This window comes from Poecile atricapillus, chromosome 2 (genome assembly GCF_030490865.1).
Source record: "Poecile atricapillus isolate bPoeAtr1 chromosome 2, bPoeAtr1.hap1, whole genome shotgun sequence".
NCBI classification, from domain to species: Eukaryota; Metazoa; Chordata; class Aves; order Passeriformes; family Paridae; genus Poecile; species Poecile atricapillus.
This window is the reverse complement of record NC_081250.1, coordinates 42,972,000-42,993,716: the sequence shown is the minus strand read 5'-3', so window position 1 is coordinate 42,993,716 and position 21,717 is coordinate 42,972,000. Positions and strand designations below refer to the sequence as shown.

Below are 21,717 nucleotides of genomic sequence, written 5' to 3'. Positions count from 1 at the left end.
GTACATTCCTCCAGTTTCATATTTCCTTACCTATTCACCCCTTCTCCATGCTTTATCATAGTGGATTTGCACCCAGTTAAGTGGAACTTTTCTAGATTAAATTAAAACTAGAAAAACTCTTCAGGCAGTGCTTTAGTGATGATTGGCATCAATCTTTCCAGTCTCCCAGCTTCCAGATAGATTCACCATCGTTCAGTGCTCGCACTCCTCTTGGCCCTCACGTTTTCCATTTTAAGACATTATTAGACAAAGGGTGAAAGGGAAACCAGAGACCATCTTCTATCTCTGTCTGCTGAGCAGATACAAAGCATGTATCTGTTCCATGACCAGATTCATTACACAAAATGAAAAAAAGGTGAAATGAGTGGTTAGAAGGGCAACCCCTGCTTTAAAATGAAATGCCATCAAGGAATTACAAGACAATCGAATGTGTAACAAATAAACAGATCTGGGATAAATAGCATTAAACCTAGCTAGTGGCAGAATGGACTGGGAGAAAAATACGGTTCCCTCTAACAAGCCTACTACTGGTGCAGTGATTCTACTAATTTAAGGACCTCCAGGAACTTCAGCTTCTTAGTGGCCTTGCAAAGTATCTTTGAACCAGAATGACTGAATGGATTTCAGGGGTAGCAGAGACATAACAATACTAAATTCCATTTCCAGAACATCATCTCCTGCCAGCTTCAGGACAGAGAGCAAAGTTCACTGCTCTGAATTTGTGATGTTACAAACTTCAAAGTCCATTGATCTTTTGATGGTTTTGGCTTTTTTGTACTGCAAAGTGCGTGCTTCTACCATTAACTTTTCCAAGTGTAACTCTTGAAGTTCTAAGCATGCTGTGCCTTACCCAGCTATTTATAGCAATAGAAGTATAAGATCATGCTCAAGGCAGGGTCACAGGGATTGTTTTTCCAAATTGCACATACTAGTTTACACAATCACTAACTTCTGTAGCTCACCACTGGTTTATCTCTAGCACACACCATAGTCCTCATGAGCAGGGCTTCAGAGCAATTACAGATGAGAGGCGGATACTTCAAAGCACAGCAAGCAGGGTAGAGTTTACCTATTTGCCACTTCTAGTCTGCAGGACTAAGCCTAATATCCCCTACACCCCATCCCCATTGCCTGAGACAATGCCTCCAAAACAATGTTATACAATTTAAAGCATCACGATAGTCACATTACCTTGTATGCCACACCCCATCAATCCAGTTCCTGCTTCATCAGCTTTCACGGGAATAAAGCTTGTTCATTCCTCCCTTTCCTGTGTGCTGTTCTGAGGATGCATTCTCTTCCCTCCTCTTCTCTTACTGTGAGAGTTACTCTCTGCCTCCTGGCACAAACCTACTCTACTTTCCTCATCCCTCTACCTACTTTTACGAACAAAATCCTTCTGCAGTTTTCATGTATTTCACATATGCCACCCCACCTCTCACTCTCCCATTGAACACAATCACATCCCAGCTACCCAGCCACAGGTGCCACCCCACACATCCTTCAAGCCAAACACAGAAGTAGCAGCTCTAGGCAGCTCTTCCTGATTCTTCCTGCCTCAAGAGAAAAAGAGAAATAGCTACCAGGAACACACTTCCCTTGGGGAAAAAACAAAAAGCCTCACACACCAGCAAGCCCCACCACAAACACCCAGCAGAAGCACTGCCTAAGCCACCACACACTCAACTCTCAGCAGCTTTTTCTCTAAAAATGAGATGCTGCCTGACATGTCATGAGCTTTCTGGCTTTCTCTTCATCCACCAGGTCACACTCTTCTTTCCACATCTCATCCTTCCCTGAGCTAAACAGACCTATCAATAATCAAATAGTAGCTGGGGCATGGGAAATGAGGCCCTGATGACAGAGAAAGCCGAGCTTAGTTTGTCCCCAAACCAAAAACACTTTAGAGCCACATTTAGCACATTCCTACTTCATCACAGCCCAATCAGCACCAAACCATGCGTGTTTCCCCAAACCTGCCCCACTCCAGCCTTCTTCCTTGCAGCTTCCAGCTGCAGCCATTTAGCTGCTGAGCATTTTGCTTTAAGAAGAAAATCCAGATACACAATGTCTACACTGTATTTTTAAATAAGTACAACCACTGATAGGAAAGAGCAGGGCTCTGAAAGGCCATTTATAATGAGAGAATAGAAGCAGTCTTTTGTTATTTTGTCTGCTGTAGCTCTTCTGGGTTTGAAGAGCATGTGCAGCTGTAGCTGTGAAGAAATCCATTTTGCCATCAATTCCCATGGCTGACATGCAACTGAAGACACAGACCAGTGTCAGCCAAGTTCATATGCTTAGGATGTTATTAATAGCAGGAAAGCAACACCATCACTGTGTGCCCTCCAACTATCACCACAAGCTTATAAGGCAGAAAATTCTTACCTGCCTGGCCACCCTCCGAGCTTCCCAGTATGGTTTAGAGTCTTCTACAGCTTTTCCAATCTTCTTTACCAGTTCATCCAGTTTTACTGTTGCCTCAACCAGCACAGAGCGGAACTTCTGGCGTGCATCCTTCAAAACATCGCAGGGAAGAAAGAAAGGGCAAAGGCAGATTAGAGCTTTAAAAATTATTTCTACCTTTTTGTTCCTACCTTCAGGTTCCTCTTTAGATTCATACAGGAGCTGACACATCCAAAAGAGTTACTGGCATTTGGACTAAGAATTTTTCAGCAGAGGAACCCTGGAACCCAGAGCCAAATCCTAAAGCCAACATCCTGGACACCAAATCTTTTCTTTCAGTGACAGCTTTTATATAAAGCCTACAACAGCCTGTTCTAGATGTTACCTCTGGCAGAGTTTCTCAGAGAGGAACTGTTTGTAAATTACTCACTCGGTGAGAAGTCATACAGCAGTGTAACAAGTTCTGAGAGGGACTTCAATGGCAAAGACATCTCATATAGATAATGCTAGAATGGTGCTAGCAGGCAGGCCAAATCCCCACAGCAGGATGGCAAATCAGCTGGAATTGGCACAGAAAGCCCATCTTTTTAGCTCTGGTTTCTATCAGTGGAGAAGGGCACCTACATTCCACTTCACTGGTAATACTTTCTATATTTAAAAAATCCAGCAACTTCCAAATGGGATGAGCTGCGCTCCTTCCCTACATGATTAGCTAAAGCAATTAAAATATTTTCTCTGCTCCAGTGAAATTTCCACACATGTAAGCAAAGTGATTCTGATTCCAATCTCAGAATCCACCACAGACTTGAAATATATGAAATTATTGCAGATTGATGCAAATTCAGACTGGGACCTGGCCCAAGATTTAAGGAGATGAAGAGGAAGGGCCATGTGAGCTCTCAACAAGGCTTGTAACTCTAATTAGAGTGCTGCATTTATGCAGACTGCTGGAGTGACATGTTGATAATCAGGAAGCAGCTGGCTTGAAGAAGTGCCCTAATTCAGGACGGTTTTGTCATTATTGTTAAGGATTTCTAGAATGCAAAACTGCTTATTCACTGGAAGATTTAAAATACATTGCAAGTTGCTACTATGCTCTCAGAAGTGGAAAAAATGCAACAATATATCAGTTTTTATAGAAAAAGCAACTTATTTCTGCAACAGCTTTGCTTCCTTTTTAGTGTTATGTAAAACCTGAACCAGCATCAGCATTATTTTAGTCCAGGGCAAATAGCTTTGGATTCTTAAGGTACTCCAATTTATTCTAAGGAATTATTGAAATGGATCACAAGGTCAAAAATGGAGAATTAAATGGACATTAACTTGTTATTTCATTAACTCAAATCCAGTCAATAATCTCATTTCTCAGTGAAAGCCTGAAAAGTATCATTTAAACAATATTAATTGAGTCAATGATTTTCTCAGTGAGAAGAATTTGAATACTTCCAGTTAAATTACTGGACCATAAACGGTTCACTGCTCAAAATGAGCTTTGTAGTAACTGAAAAATATATTCCAAGTATGATGACTATATTGCAAGAAAAGTATTAAGTACTGAAGTATATTTAACAAAGAGAAAAATTCTTTGCAGGTGTAGGAACAGAATTAAAAGCTTATTTCTAAATGAATGAGCTGGAAGATTTCACTCTCTTTGTGAAAGCTGCATATAAGGATACTAGTTATGCAAAGCAAATAGTTTAGGTAAAAAAAGCCTTGTGCAGTGATTCATCAAAAAGTTCAATTCCCATGTTTTTAAGACAAGTGCTTGGAACAAAGAAATCATCACTATAAATCTATGCTTGGAGACCTACCCCAAATTTATTCATGTAATAATTATATACAGTCCTATCCAACAGGAAAAAGATGACTAGTCCCCACCTGGAGTTTAAAACAAACAAACAAAAAAAACCAAAAAGACACTAAGAACAAAGCAGTCAAATTAACAGCAACTTCTGTACCTATTCATCTCCCTTTAACTCTGACGAAGCAGATGCAAATTACTGAACTCCAGGTGCTCCTCTAACTGGTGCCTGAAGCACAGGTCTTACAAATGGTGAAATAGACATTTGCCCATGAGCACAACTCCCATGTGCCCATGAGCACAGTAGTTAGTTACACAGAATAGGAAGCTTCAGCTGAAAAACACACTGGTGTGAAATACCAGTTTATCATTTTTCCTCCAAAGATGATTGGTTCTCCTTTTAAGGCCTCATTTAGGTCTGAACACCCTCATTCTTGCAGTGAAGAACAGTAACGAAAACCAAAACACACCAGAACTTAATATCTGTATCATCAACTTATTTTAAATGACATTTATTCTCAGGCTCCTGACTGTCAGGAACAGAAGCCTGCAGGCTCCAACGCCTTCTGCATGACAGAACAAGCAGATGCTCAATTCTCTGCTGGGATCAGTCCCCCTACCAAAGGCTTCCAGCCCTTCTGACCCAGGATGCAGAGATCTCTGAGGTGAGATTCCAAAGCCATGCCCTCTGCAGCCCTCCACATGCCACTTTTACCCTCCACCAGCCCCAACTACACTACCAAAGCAGACAATCCCACACTGTCTATTTACAGTGTGTGTTCCTGTGGCAAAGCAGCACCTCCACATCACCCAGCCCCCTCAACCCAAAGTGACCCAGCTCTCCTGACCGTGCCCCTGACCTGGGAGCCACAGGAACACCTCCTGAGAGCAGGGTCACAGCTCCCTCCTGCAAACACCCGGCCATGCGCTGGCAGAGCATCTGCAAAAGTCATCACCCTTGGCACAGCGCAAAACTCCCCTGGCAGGTAGTCCTGGGGAAGTCTGAGTGAGAGCTACAGGTGCAGCAGTTATTTTTATGCTTCATGTGAAAATGGGGAGGTCAGAAGCACCGAGATAATCGCACCAGTAGGACTGGGCTTGGTGCACTTACTCCTTATGGGACATGAGAAGTACATCTGTTGTTCCTGGAAATGAATGGGCCACTGGTCAAGGCAGCAACCTGGGAGCTGATTTAATTCACTGCTTTATGTCTGGCTTCCCATGTTACTGTCACTGAGACACTGACCCACATGTGAAGTGGCTCAAAGCTATAAATCCTCTTAATGGTGTTTTCTGTAAGGACACTCACATCAGAAACTCAGAGGCTCAGAACAGCACATCACTGCAGCTCAGCCAGGGTCCCAGTACGGGGCAAGTCCTACATCCATGTTAGAAAGACAACCACAACACTTTCAAGCTACTTATCAAATCCTCTGGAATGACCTGCCCCTCCATACTAGCGTTACTATTTAACTACCAAACTCTTGCTTCATTTAGACCTTTATCTAGCACACAGGGATAACAGAGAAAGGAAAATATGTCAATTCCTGCAACTAGTCACGAGAAAAACCAAGACAGTGCAAAATATGCCACAGAAATTTTCTAGCACAGTCCTCAATCTCTAGTTTCTGTATTTCAGTTTCTTGAAAGATAATTCATTCCAGCAGAAATGCTATTCATTGGTAACAGCAAGTATGCAGCCTTAGGTAATATGTGAGTCACACTCATAGTTTCTGGGTGGGTTTTTATGTTTTGGGGTTTTTTTTTTTTTAAAAACACATTGTGTTTTTCTCACTACTGCACTGAATACATACACAGACTCTAACAGAAGCAATGCAACTGCCATGAGACATCTCAAACACCCTGACACTTTTAAAGCATGTTTTCCCATCTACTCACTCCTAATCTTCTGTGATCATTTTTAAGAACACCTTGCTTCTGACTTTAAAAATAGAAAGGTAACATTTAAAATGTTAGCCAGTAAGCTTTCAGTATTTTTTCCCTCCTCTTTTCTTAAATGAGATGATGATAAACCTTTTCCAAGCTGGACAAAAGCCAATTAAGGCACTTTATCCTCAATGTGTTTCGCAAGGTTAAAAAACCAAAAAGCAGCAGGAGAAGCTTCTCACCTAAATTACAGCCTTAGTAAGTAGACTCTCACTAGCTAGATGTTTGTCATACGCACACTCTAGCAGGCAGAGCACTTAATGCACCACGTGGACAGCTGCAGTTCATGTTTCAACATCTTGATCTATGGCTGCAAGAGCTCCACACTCATCAACTTTCTTCCTGGAAATCCTTAGCACTTTTTTTCAAAAGAGATTTCACTAGCACCATCTTAGGGAGCATGCCAGACTTCCACTCCATCTATGTTTTTGCTGCAATAGTCATTTATTAAAAGCAGACTTTGTTTGTAATGCCATGCTGTTGGGCAGCTTTTTGCTACTGCACCAGAAAGAGGGACCACACTTAAGGACAGGTCATCCTTACAGCAGCATTTTGAAGATCCATCCTCAAATGTGGGGAAAAACCTAAAATACAATTTTCAACCTACATTGTGCCTGTCAGAGAAAAAAGCATGCCTGTTTTCCTCACTCCTGAATGATGGTGATGAGCTGGTGTTAGATGCCAGATGACAAGCAAATAACTATTTCTGCCCATCAAATGAAACATGTATTTTCAAACTATTTTATTTTTTAAATGAGCATTACATATCAACCATGTCTGAATCATCTTCATTCTGAGCACATCTAAATTTCATTTACAAAGGTTGTCCCATGACCGTTCTGTCAGTCTGGTGTGCAGAACCTCTGGCAAGCATGGGAGATGCACGGGAAGTGGAATTGCTGACTGAGAGACAGGCTTCACCTATTTCCAAGAGGCTGACAGTATCCATACCCACCTTCTCTGCTACAAAGGCTTACCAGCAGCAAAAGCTCACCTCCAAGTTAAACCAGCATCAGTATCATACATCCACACCAAACAGATGCACAAGGTGAGCTCAGAAATCTACCCTCAAGCCTCAAACCAGTTAAACACACTTTTAACATCTCTTTGGTACCTGAGCAGTTCAAGTAAGCCAGACTGGAACCAAACCTTAAAAACAAAGTGCAAGGCAGGGGATAAGTAGTATCCTTAATTTTTAAGGCAAAAGTCTTTGGTTTGTTGTTTTTTTTAGGCAGATACTAATATGCCATCTAAAAACTATTAAAAACTTACTAAAAAAAGTACCTGAAAGTTGCTCTAACCTCCCGTTTGCAGTTATGATTTGAGATTACCAATACTTTTTACTACAAATGTTTTTAATTCTCTTAGAATAAGAAAGAAGAAAGCAGCCATGGGAGGGCACTGGGTGCTCCTTCCAAAGCAAGATTTCTCCACCTAACCCCTCCTCTCTCAGGCTGGAAACCCTTGTCTATGTCAAGAACATGAATCAAGCAAAGCCCTTTGACTCATTTGGGTGACAAAATCTTTCCAGAGCCACAGCAGAGGAAGAAGCCTTCCCTTACTCATCCTTGGATGAAAGCAGAAGGCAAAATAACAAGCAATTCACACACAGGAGCCATTTCCTATGGAAGCAGGTAAATCATAAAGAAATCCGGAAAGATTTGTCCTGATAGCGTTGGATGAATCCATCATGCATGTATATCCTGCCCCAAAAGCCAGCAGGAACACCAGCCAGTGAGCTGCTTTGTCCTTATCTCTGCATTCTTGTGTAGACATTGGAAAATGCTGCACAGGGATACTGATAAGGTGGCGGATGTTTCCACAGAGAGATGTTTCCTCAAGCCAGGCAGGCACGCTCAGAATGAGATTCCAAACACTGAGAGGTCATATTTCTAAAACCTGAAAGATGGAGGATTTTTTTTTAAAATCTACTTGCATGTTTTATGTGTGACAGGGTCAACAGCTCAAGTTTTTTCCCTAAAACCAAGTATTTTAGTGAAGAAGTAAGAAGCTATTCTAAATAACTGGTGAATATCTGCCTGCCAGCAGGAAGCAGAGAATTAATTCCTTGTTTTGCTTGTGCATGCAGCTTTTGCTTAACCTAACTGTCTTTATCTCAACCCACAGGTTTTCTCACTTCTATTCTTCTGGTTCTCCCTCCGGTCCCACTGGCAGGGAGGGAGCAAGGAGCTGTCATGCTTAGCAGCCAGCTGGGGTTAAACCATGAGAAAAAGTCCTTCCCCTTCTGAGAAGGGTTCAAATGCTGACAAGGCTCACAAGAGAAAGAGCACCACAGCTCATTAAGCCCTTTCCTTATATCCAACAACAGCCCAGGGTGACCTTTATGATAAATCCAGACCTAAAAGTAACAAAGTCTTGCAGATCAGGACTGGAGGATCTAGGCAAGCACTCAAGAAGGATCCCAACCAGGCCCTCTAATAATGAGCATGGCTGAAAGCAGCACTGTTCAGCTCTAGTTTTCCTGTGCAGTATCTCCCATGAACAAACACTGGCAAGCTTGTAGCTCCAGCAACACAAAAAACTCCAACAAAAACCACATTTGGGATAGCTGGGATTCCAGTGGTAACTTTAATGGTATGTGCTGCATTTCCCCTCCCCGCAATGCTGCCAGAGGGTCCCTGGGTTAATTTGTTACATCTGAGCTGTACTTTCAGAGCCAGAGCTGGCTGGACAGGCAAATCCTGCACATTTGTTAAGTACATTTGCAGCTCCTGATGCGAGTTCAGATGGAGATCCATTTCCAATAAACAGGAAAAAACCTCTTACATCTGGCCAAAACACACTTGTATCGCCCCTGCAAGACATTTCCCCCAGCTCTTCACAGACACTTCAAACATAAACAGGGACGTTAGCGAACCCAAGTGTTAAATCCCTCAGAGAACCCTCATCATCCTTCTGCTGTGTCAGTAATGCTCAGTGTTGCACTTAGTAGGAGCAGCACTATGGATTTTAAATCAAGTCTAATCAAAGATTCATTAACAGGCAATACATTAACACAACATATAACTACCAGCCACTCAGTGCCCTTCAGCAGCTCCGCAACTCCTGAACAGGCTGCGAGCGTCAGCAGGTCAGGATATTTCTTCAGGGTTTAATAGGATAGATCAAAAGAGCAAAAAATGAGTAGTTCTTCCAAGTAAAAGAATAGATGTAGCCAACTTCAATGTATCTGTTCAAGTCCTGCCATGCATGTATATCCAGTGCTCTCACAGGTAGTGTGGGCACAGAACATATTTTAAAAGATTAAAAAACCCAGGCCGTTCAACTTAAAAACAGATCAGATGGCAGCTTCAGTGGAGAACTTAAAGAAATGGCAGGCTGGTCAACTTAAAACAGAATTCCCCATTTTATCACCTCTGTAAGCAGCAGACACCAGTATTTTCTACATTGCTGAAACATGGACATTCCTGTGGCTACACCAAGACAGAGTAGCCACAAAATCTTAAAAGCCTCTACTGAATTCAGCCCCACAACATTTTCCACTGGGTAACGCAGCATTATTGCTTCCATTCTGCAGATGCAGACCTGAGGCACAGCAAGAATAAAAGCATGGGTTTAGAAGGATTTAACAGCTTTTTTTTTTTTTCTCCAGTTAATGGGAACTGGAGACAGCCAGCAGTCCCACTTAGAACAACCTACATAAAGCTACATGCAGGAAGTCCAGAACAGTCTTGCAGAACTCAGATGCCACAAGGTTACCCTTCCTGCTTATCAGAGAGTACATCAAGTCACAAAAACATGGATGTATTTTTCTGAACTTCCTTCAAAGAAATATACCTTCTACTCAAACACTCCCATCGCTTTTCCAGATTATTCTGGGAAAAAAATCAACAGTGGGAATGTATGGACCACAAAGTAAGGCGACAGGAAGCTGGCAGTCAGCAGTTTGTGCTCTAAATAATGGACTGATACATCTATGTTCCCATTAAAGATATTGAAAAGATGAAGAAAATGATGCTAGCAAAACAGGATAAATATAACTCCATTGTCTGGTTAGAAAACACCCACATGTATCTTTCTTCCAATGAAATATAGCAAGAACACCACAAACTAGGAAGGGGAAGCAAGAAGGATGCAAAGCAGCTAATAAGAGCCAAAAGCACAAATTTTCAAAGGGAAACTCAGCATGGCTCTCCCAGAAGCCCACATTTTCAACATTATCCATGGATTTTGAAAGCCTTTGAAACAGAATGATCCCAACTACAAAATGATCCCAACTACAAACTCCTCCTTCTAAACTCTGGATTTATCCTATATAGCTGCTTGGCACATCTTTCTTTCTTGTCCAGAGTATGAATGCAGAGATTTTCTGCTAACCACAAGCATTGGGTGTTGTGGGATTTTTTTATTCCTTTCCCCTAGAAAGGTTTTAAGTGCATTTAAAATGCATTTATCGACCTGTACATAAATTAAGCCTTGCTTACATCATCTAACTGCATTTGTCCTCAATATTTAAGCAGATCAAATCTAATGAAAATTTTTATGGATTAAAAATTATGCAGCTGCATGATACCACAAACCTTACATCCAGTAAGATTTTTGGATGAAAACTGAAGAGGAAACATTCTAGAAAGCATACTCTTGGCGGTATTTCACCTTAATTCCATCAAAAACTGATTACAGTAAGTACTACAGACAGATCTGCAACAAACACTTAATGGCAAAGTGCAGAGAATGATTATATGATTTCTGTCTATCTAACCTACCTGGTATTTACTAGGCTGAGTAAGCAACAAGGCAAGTCCAAGCTAAGGTGGAAATTCTGCTCATTTACTTACAATTATATTTCCAGGAGCCTTTCAGCCTCTACAGCTCAGCACGTGTTACACACACTGTAGCTACAAATCTGCAGGCTTGACAAACACTTGATCACATGAATAACTTTAATCAAGCAGCCAAATCCCATCTTAAAGTCACTGGGATTTATTTCATGTGGATGCCTTTGCATTATTATTACTATTCCATCTGCTTCATAAAATGTTCTCAGTGTAAGGTTATGACAAAATTAATGAAATCCAGGCAACTATCCATAACACCATCTTTCAGTTTCAGTACCTCAGCATGAAATAAGGAGACTGAAAAGATACATATAATGATTTTTTTTTTCAATATATCTGTATAAAGATTCCTGAAGTCCATTTAATTTCTACTGTGGCAGACCAGAATACTGATTTGTAAAGTTCACTCATAAAATTTTAATCATGCTAGTGACACTGAACAGTTTTCACAAGCAGAAATACTGTGTAATTTTGTACAGCAAATAGTTCCCCATTTAACTAAGTTTATTTACCAATAAAGTCATGATCTACATGCCACAAATGACAGAAAATGCAAACAAGTGGGGAGAAGAAAAAAGCTACAGGACAAGGCTGCTTTGTTTCCAAAGATCATAACCCCATTTTCTGTTCAGTGCTCTCAGTGGATATTTCAGTATTCTAAAATTCTACCAAGAACCACCCCATGCTTGAGGTGTCCATCTCATGAAAAGATACACACAAGGAAAAGATTTTAAAATAATAAACTTTAAAAAAGTAAAAATCAGACAAACAAACCAAACTTTGACATTTTGAAGGTACAGACAGTAACCTACAGATGTACTTTTATAGTATGTTCCTCACTGCAATCTCAACGTGTTTTGATACAGTATTCAAAACTATGTAATGATATCAAAATTATTTAGGATGTCAAGTCATATTTTATGCCAGTTTTTCTTTAGCAGCATATTCATCTTATACTTCCACTGGGTTTATCTTCTCTGTTTCGCAAACAGAAGAAAATTCAGATACACAAACAGGACAGTTTGGTTTGCTTCACTATTAGATCAATAATATTGAGCCTTCCAGAATAATTACCAAGTAGATAAAGCTCAAATTTGGGGATTTAGAAACAATTTATTCAGAACTTGCTATTAGATTTTTAAGTATCCAAGAAAACATCGCTGTATAAGCAGGAAGTCTTTTATTCCAACTTTCCTTCATCACCTTCCTTGCTCAGGAAGTGATGACAAAAAAAGGCAAAGATAACAAACTAAAAAAAAACCAAACAGCCACCAAAGAGAAGATCCTGGCAGACAGCTGTGTGGCAAAAACCTCTTAACCAAATAAACTTTCCCTGTCTATAATCAACAAACACAAGACAGTGACTTGTAAAAATAAAACTTGTCTACACTTAGTGTCAAAACCCAAAAATAAGTTCTGGCAGTGGTTGTGTGTGAGGCTTTCCACGCAGAGTTTTTACATTGTCAGCATACCTCTACCTTTTCCCTTTCTTTTCAGCTGTTGGGTCAATTCATATCTTTAAAAAAATCATCACCAGACTCCTGCTGCAAAACTACCTTTCAGGAGGCAACCTACTTAAAAACACTGTCCCTTTTGTTCACAAAATCCAACATGCACAAAAGGAAAATGCAAGGATAAATTCTGTACCTCCAGCTCCGTCTCTCTACGATTGATATCATCAGTAGATTGATTCAGTTTTTCTAGCTCCCCCTAGAAGGAAAGAAAGTCAGATGCATAGTAAGAAATCAGGGAAAAAACATTTCTGAGAAGGTTCATTCAGCATCCCTACTGAAAGCTCACATGGGCTTGGCTAATGAATACGGTGAAAAGAGGAAACCTTGAGATGTTCAGCCTAACTTTGCCACTGGTCCTCTACTTTGCTATTGAAAAGAAAAAATAATCAGAGAAGCTCTGTAGTTTTATGTTAAGGCAATACATTTCCTATTCTGGCTACTCCTTCACTATTACAAATAAACACAAGGTTCAGTAAGCTCTGTCTCATTAATCAATACAGCAAGGAACTGGGGAGACAGACACACCCACCCCAAAAGATTAGCATAAAGTTTGTACTATCACAGGAGACACACAGTGGAAGGACAGAACCGATAAGAAACACATAGATGCCACATCTAAAAATGAGAGGCATTTTATTCTGGATTTTGGCAAACCATTTTATAACACAACCAGTCAATGGGACATACAGTTATGTCTATGTAATTTGCCTTCCTGCCAACATTCTGATCCCTTAACATCAGAAACAAAAGTGTTAAATCCCTTGAATAAATATGTAGTAGAGTAGTGTTGGCATGAATGAAGTTATTGTAAAAATAAAGCTCATTCTTATTGACTTTCTTACCACAAAAAGCAACCCTCAGGAGGATATCTGATAGCTTTCCTTATCTGAGCTACATGTTCCTTCATGAGAGATTATAAGATTTTTAACAGTAGTGTTCTCCAATTTAAGTGTTATTTAATTGTCAACATGTGTAACAGAATACGCCGTGAAATGTTTTGCCGTACAAACCGAACGTTGTAAATTGATTGTCACTTGAGCAGTTTCCCACTAGACTACAAGAATGACTCTGGTTACAACCAGAAAGGAATTAATTACAACAGTTTAGCTCTCTTATCCTCAGAGGTCAGATTTCGTTTCCTGCTCCTAGGATTTGGAAAATACCTATTTGAGTATCCATGTTGCCTGAAACAAACATTCATCCAAAAATGACCTAATTGTCTCTTACTGTCACTTACTCAGAACCTGACGGCTCTCATGGAAGCAGACATGGCAGCCTGTTTTCCCAACCAAACAGAAAACTTAACAAAAACAATTGTTTTGCCAACCATTCACAAATTGTATACGTGGAAACGTGTTGCAAGCTGAAGAACCTAAGGCCAAAATTAGATCAATAGACACCAACCAAGCTCAGCTTCTTAAAATCAGGGCAGTACCTGGATGGCTTTTGGTTGAGGGCCTTGTTCTGTGTAACCATGTTTTGAGAATTTTGCAATTCCTCTGTGCAGCCCTGGAAAACTAAATGCTCGCGATGGAGAAAAGAATGACAATTACAGCGAGCAGGGATCTATGCCAAGGATCCTCTCAGCAATGTACACACATGTTATATTCATTCATGACAAACAGTCCCAGCAATGCTGGAGGCAAAAGCCATAAATCTGCAGAGACCTAAAAATACATTTCATTTCAGGGACCACAGCATGCTTAAAGTTTGCACCAGGCTATTGGTCGAGACATGATTTTGGGGAGAAAAGCTTTGTTTAGACACCACGCAAGAATAAAAAGCATTGCAGAAGGCATTCACAGAGAGGAAGCACCATATTCCACTAACGCTCCTTTTTAAAACAAATAAAAAATAATGGTAAAAACAACGAAATAAATTTTTTAAACCTACGCTTTCCCGCATTTATGAATTTCTGAGCACCAGCCCCGCTCCACGAGCAAGGTCACGGTGTCATGGTCAAAACTAAAAAGGGGAGGGGGGGTGAATTTCAGCAGGAGGAGGAGGAGAAGGAGGGAGAGCCAACAGAGCCGGGCGCGGAGCGATGCCCGGGCTAACAAAGGGCTGGGGCGCCCCGGGGGCGCTTCGGGCGCCGAGACACCCGGGGCTGCTCCGGGGGGGGGAAAAATTAACTACGTAAATAGAATTAATTAATTAAATAAATAAATGAATAAATGTGTGTATATATGTATGCCTGTGTCCACGTAAGTGTATGTATATATATATGCATATATATATATATATATGCATGCACATACGCCTGAAAAGCAATGAAATCAAAGGCACCCATTATTACACAGAGCCAACAACGCACACATTGAAACGAGCCCTCAGAACACCGCAGCCGCCCCTCGGGAGTCAGGCCCTCACCTGGATGCGGGGGTCCACCTCCTCGTCCTCGGGGCGCGGTGGTTCCTCGGCGGGGCGGCCTCGCCGGCCCCCCGGCTCCATGGCGGCTCCCGCTGCTCCCGCCGCCGCCGCCTCCCGCTCCGCCGCTCCCGGCCGCCGCTCCGCCGCTCCGGCCCCGCCTCCGGGGGAACCCCTCCCTCCCCGCAGCGCCCCCGTCTCTTTGTGCCTTCGCAGCGCGAAATTGCGGGGTTTCCTTCCTTTCCCCCCTCACGCCCGTCCCCTCCCCGCCTTTTTTTTTCTTTTTTTTTTTTTTTTTTTTTTCCCCCCCGCCTTAACCTTCCCTCACACCCCGTTTTTCTGGCGTGCTGATTCCTGGGTGCCCCCCGCAACAGCGCTGCGTGAAACCAGGATGAGTAGTTCCAGGTGCGGGGAAGAGCTAAGGACACCTTGCCGGATTTTTTAATTTATTTTCTGTTCCCCCCCTCCTTCTTTTTTTTCTTCCTCTTTTTCAAGCTCCGCTGGAGGCTGACATGCCTATGGAGAGAAAAAAAAATAATGAAAAAAGAAATCAGGGGAAAGGGAGAAGAGAAAAATACTAAAGGCACTTTCAACAACCTTGAAAATTCAAATGAAACCCAGATTTCTATTGTGTGGCAGCTAAGCGGGCAACTATTGTACATACTGCATGCAGCAGAAGAAGACATACTGAAGACACATCCTTTTGTTGTCAGTAAAAAAGAACTTCATAGAAGAAGTATGTACATGCATGGCCCATGTCTAGCAGAGCACTTCAGATTAGTGTCTACCTAATCACAGGGGTGGATAACAAGTAATTTTAAACAGATGAGGAATATATTTCCACCTCTAAAGTATCACTATTAATTTAACCCCATTTTTTTGTTAGAAAAATCCTCAAAAGGTAATAAAAAAATGAAAAATTTTGATGTGGTGAAGAAAAAAAGCTTATTTTGTGAGACTGAAGGTGAAAAAGAATCTCATATCTCTATATAAGATAAAAAAAGGAGGGAGATAAAATAAGAAGATAAAATTAGTATTGCTAAGGTAACTAAGGTAGAAAAGGAGGCAAAAGAAAAGCAGTCAGTCTCTTAAATGCTATAAAGCAACAGGGGGGTGGAAATAAAATATGGCAAGAGAGTGACATAAACATTTGAAAATAGTATAAACATGTAAAGTGACACCAACAAACTAAAATAATCAAGGAACAGAGGAGGTGTTGCAAAAACGCAGATGGGTTGTTTGCAACATCTTCACTGCTCACAGCAGAAGAAATCATCATGTAAAGGGGAGGAAAAAAATAAAAACAAACCAAAAACCAAATCAGCCAAAGCCATGTGTTTACTCTTACTGCTGTCCATTAAGGGAATCCAATGTGTACACACAGCCAGAGGTTCCCAGGGCCTTGGCATTTCTCTTCCCTGGTGTGCTGTGACTCATATCAAGACTGTAGTGGTCAAATGTCCAACATTCCCATCATCCTAAAACAGCATGAAAACACAAAGCTGCACATGGAAGACTTCATGTGGACGGTCCTGCTGTTACCACTTCGATTTCTAAAATGCAAGACTGTCTAAAAGATTTACTGCAGCTATGCCATGTTCCTCCAGAACCTACCCAGGCTGACCCACGGTGATGTCACAAAAAGCACTGCCCACTGCTCGGGGTACAGAAGTGCTCCTGCACACACTCCCAAAGGGATTTGTTATGTTTGCACAAAGGAACCTGTTCTTCCATTACTACTGTGACAATCCCTGTGATTGTTGCAGCTCGAAAACCTCCAGCCAAACTCATCAATCTGCTACCATCAAGGCAGAGCAAGCTGTGTCTCTCCTCAGTGGCACAGTGGATTTAGAGAGCTGGGAGAGCTGCCTGCAGAGCTTAGTACTGTGCAAGAGATGGTGTGGATACACAAGCCCCTTTTCCCATGAATCTGAAATCTCTCATAGAGCCCTGAGGCTATTGAGATCATTTTATATCAAACCGATACATTGGGAAGATCTACATATAATAAAATCAGTGAAGAATGCACATCTGTCATTACTGCAGACATCACTAAAACATTAACAGAAAAGTGGCCTGAAGGAAAAGATTTGACAGAACAGGGAAAGGGAGACTATTCAGTACACATAAAGATCAATAAAAGACTCAAGGCTATTATTTACATGTTCATTTTCTTCTCTTTGCCAGGGAATGGCTTTTGCTGAAACTGCTGTCCCGTGCAAAGGGCAGCAGGCCCCAAGAAACACCCGAGGAACAAACCTGAGTATCACATAGGCAGGCCTCACACATGAGCACCTTCTCCACAGGTTTGTTGGTGACACCAAGCTGTGTGGTGTGACACAAGTTGGAGGCAAGGGATATCATCTAGAGAGACCTTGACAAGTGTGAGAGGTTGGTCTGGGCCAGCCTCTTGAAGTTCAACAAGGCCAAGTGCAAGCTGCTGCACCTGGGCTGGGCCATCCCAAACACAAATTCAGGCTGGGTGGAGAATGTACTGAACAGAAGGACTTGAAAGTGTTGGTTGACAAGAAGCTCTGCATGACTCAGGAATGTGTGCTTGCAGCCTAGAAAGCCAACCACATCCTGGGCTGCATCAAGAGAAGCACAAGCAGCAGGGTGAGGGAGGTGATCCTCCCGCTCTGATCCACTCTGGTGAGACCTCACCTGGAATGGTGTATCAGAGGAAGTTCTTTACTGTGAGGGTGGTGAGGAACTGGCACAGGTTGCTGAGAGAACTTACGGATGCCCCATCCCTGGCAGTGTTCAAAGCCAAGTTGGATGAGGCTTTGTGCACCCTGGTCTAATGGAAGACATTGTTGCCCATGGCAGGGGGATGGAGCTAGATGATCTTTCAGGTCCCTTCCAGACCGAAGCATTCGGTCAACACTGTTTATGTCAACACTGTGCAAGACATGAACTGCAGTAGATGGCATTTGGGTATTACTTTTGCCAAATCAGGAGTGATCTCATCCCAGCAAATCCCTCTTACACAATCTGTTGAAGGCCAGACTGCTCCCCAGCCCCACCCCACACCCAGAAAGCCAGTCATGCTGACCTTTCCGCTCCCCCCACAGGCCCTACGCGCGCCAAGGCGTCTGAGCAAAGCTTGCACGAGGCCTGACCAAGACAGTTTGTACTTTCTCATGTATCAATATTTCAAAACCCTAGTCCCAAGTATTCAATATTTGAACAAAGCACTCTGAAGTCAAGGCAGGAAGAAACTGCTTGCTCTTTCACTAATGGGATTCCAGAGTGGCCACAGCAGAGAATCAGTCCAGACCTGTCAGGCTGGGCTGCAACTTAACATGAGCTATGCTGAAGAGGGTACAGCTCAACTAAAAAGCACAAGGAGAGGTTCTGGTGCAGGAAAAACCACGATCCAAGTCGCTTCAGCAACCAATTTAAGTGTACCAGACAACACTCCTGTCTTGTGGCATGACAGCAGCCATTTAGGGTATAAGCCTTATCATTAACATCATGCCCTAGAGCACAGAAATCCCTAGGCAAGGGTGATGTTCTGGCTGAGAGAACTGCTACAGCTCTGCTTTTGGGGGGAGTTGCTACATAACCACATTATCTGGTCCCACAGAAATCCTCAGTGTACAGGCAAAGGAAAGATTTGGCAAGGGAAAGATTGAAATGTCTGTACTTTGAGGAAGGAATACAGAGCAGAATTTTCTTCCTCGTTCTGGAAGATGGTTTGTAGATTCAGTATTACATTGCTGAACAGCCGATGGGGAACTTGAAGTTGCATTTTAAATAAAATCATCTGGGAAGAAGTATGCATCAGTGAAGAATCGCCTGAGGAAACATCCTAATGACTATAGTTAATTTAGGGATAAAATTCAAAGGGAATGGATTGTGTAATTTTACATATATTTGATAATGGTAGATTTTGAATGGAATTTAAGGAAGAGTTGGTTTTTTTTCCAAATTTCATTTTACATTCAAATATCTGCTCATATTTGCCCTCAAAGCTTGCTTCTGCCCCAGCACTAGAGGCAAGAGCCCAAAATACAAATCAAAAATTGCATTTCCTTCCTCATAAACATGTATCGTCCCTTTTTGAACATTGATAGCAAACTAAGCAGAGTTCAGGACTAATTAATGCACATTTGATCACTGAAGACACATTTCAGCCCATGGAAATGTTCAAGGAGAAAACAGCCTAAGAGACAGAGCCATGCTTACAGAATACTGCACCTCTTCTCAAGGGGACTGGAGAAACAGTTCTGCTTTGAAAAATTCTTCTGCTTCCACTGATGATGGTGCTAGAGGCTAACTTCCAATTGGCTTCAAATGTTGAAGTGCTGTTGCAATTTGGTTTTAAATAGCTTGCTAACAAACAAACACAGAAGTATAAACAGTCCAGTTCTAAGGAGTAATAAACAAGGTTCCCAAAATACATTTATAAGCATAAAATCTACCATAGTAGATTCTACCACATAGCTTTTTAGCTGAATTAACCCTGAAGAGCAGTTTACTACGCTGACTTTTGCAATGTTACACCAGAAGTTAGTTTAACTCAGGGAACGCCTCATTTAAACACAGAGCCACCATCTCTATCTTCCAAGCTGCAGCAAAGACATTGCTCTGTCAGTGTTCAAGTCCTGTATACTTTCCTGGTTTTTCAGAAGTTTACTGCACGTGTTGGAAACATTTTTAAACATTAAGTGGCATCTTGCCCACAGTCATAGTACATCTGAAGACCTGGGCCTCTATCACTTAGTCTTTTATAGGAGGCTAAGCACAGAATTTTTATGGAAGATATGCACTGCATTTGTTGAAGATTTTAAACTTCTTGGATGCATATGCAGGATATTAAACACAAAGGGGTCAGAATCAAAACTTCCCCTGGCTTATTTCTCAAGCAAATTTTCACGCTTCCATACTCACAATGGTTGTGGCCTGATTGTGCTCTGCATTTTAGAAAGCACTAAAAATCAATTATCTCTCCTACACCAGTTTGTAAGATGGTATCGCCTTATGAACTTGGCACACAAAGACATATTAATGGAGCTTGAGCATCTGTGGTACAAAAAACTTGTAGATTTCCCCACCTACAAGGAATGTATTTAAAGAAAAGGCTACATTCCAAAATACCCTTTGATTTCACTTCTCTTTAATAAGCACTGTTTAAAATTAAAAATAACCTCAAGGCTTCACAGGGCTACAAAGAAAGGAGGCTCATTTTAAAGAGGTACAATCTATTTTCAAGCCATACTAATCTTAGTATCTTCATGAAAACGAAATACAAAGACTATTAACAAAATTATCTGCTGGGCCATTTTCTGTTGCATATACTTTTATCTCACATCATATCATGAGCTACTTTTCTTATCATTTTGAAGCCTGAAATTGATGATGCTTCATACAGAGAGTGTGAGTGCACTATAGTTTTTTATACACACACATAGACACACTCACATGCACTATGCTATATATATGTGTAAAAAATGCGTGACTAACAGCTTGATGGATTTCCCTGCTTATTCTTATTTCATTGGGAAAGAACCACCATCATCACAGGAAAATTTCTCCTCCTCCAAGCTGGCTTTTGGCAAGGCTGGTGGTGGTGGAATTTCCCACTGGAAAAAACCATCCGTGCAATGACACTACACTTGCAGCAGTCCTGCTGCTCCTCTGGCCAAAATGCAGAGTATGCTGCTTTTGCAGATTTAGAAAATAACAGAATAACATGAGCCTCTTCCTCAGATCTGCTGCTGAATGATAAGGAAGATCCCTTTTACAGTGCTTCATACTTGAAAAGGGAAAAACCCTATACTGCGCCCTTTTAAGTTGAATATATCCACTTTAGGGTCCCAGTCCTGCTATCTCCTTTCATTAATAAGCAGCCTCACATCAGTTTCAGTGGCAGCAGGATCAAATGCAAAGGTGTTAGTCTGTGCCCAAAATGAGACCTCAGACAAGAGGTATTGGCTCGTGAGAGTCAAAATATGATGCAAGTGCCATTCTCCTCAACCCAGCCTGACAATTCCCTAATACTTTGCAGGGGTGTGGATACATCATTGCTATTCAGTATAAAAACACCCACCCTCATATTTTATTCTTTATACTTAGACATCTATGCAAATCACATTTAAAGCACTTATTTAAAGAACCACCTCTGAATCTCTAATAACATCAGCCACGTGCAAGAATGCATCTCATTTTTTTAGTAGTTTTCTTAGTTTTCAGACTGGTTCCATATTTGTAGCTATTTAACTGTATCAGTAGGTTTCTTACTGATAAATTAAAGGATAAAATCCATTCACAGGTTTCTTGCCATCAGCCCATGCTGCTCATGAAACCAAATGCAACACTGATGAAGGCAGGAGTCCCTATGAAAATGTAAGGACAAAAAAGAAATGCCAGGTAGTGAAGTTTCTGTGGGTCTGGTTCAGGGTACTCATGTGTCTGGTGCACTTTCTGTAAGAGAGCCAGGAAGGGCTCTTAAAGCTGGCAAATCCACAGCCCTTCCCTCTCACAGCATGGCTGCTCTACGCATTTGGCACATTCCAGCTCACCAGGAAAGGGTCTCCATGTGCCTCCTGGTCCCAGGCAATGCTCCTGACAGATGCTCTGTGACACCCACTCCCTGCAGTGAGTCATCTCCTGCAGAGCAAAGGTACCTGCTGTGTGCGGGCTGGAGCAGTGCTCTGTGCAAAGGCAACCAGGTGACTGCTAAAGACTCTCCAGCCACAGACTTTGCTTCTTACTAATCTTGCTATCAGGCAGGAAATTCACTCATACCCTATTTTAAGCTGTTGAACACACCACATTAAGATCTTGAGTTTCCATCAGAGATCTCAGAGAATTCCTTTCAAGCATCAGCTATCTGATGAAAGGAGAACCTTTCCCTTTAGTTTCCAGCACAAATCCC

The 21,717-nt window shown here is 41.7% G+C and overlaps 1 protein-coding gene across 1 annotated transcript in view; it reads right to left on the bottom strand.

The window, feature by feature from the left end:
• The window catches only part of SH3BP5 (SH3 domain binding protein 5), a 51,196-nt gene extending 36,181 nt beyond the window's left edge, over positions 1-15,015 (bottom strand). The window contains exons 1-3 of the mRNA XM_058833707.1: positions 14,838-15,015; positions 12,601-12,663; positions 2,389-2,517 (exon numbers count right to left, since the gene is read on the bottom strand). Of these exons, the coding sequence (XP_058689690.1) occupies positions 2,389-2,517; positions 12,601-12,663; positions 14,838-14,918 (273 nt within the window). The 5' untranslated portion in view covers positions 14,919-15,015. The remainder of the gene's footprint in view (positions 1-2,388; positions 2,518-12,600; positions 12,664-14,837) is intronic.
• Between the last annotated feature and the right edge of the window lie 6,702 nt (positions 15,016-21,717).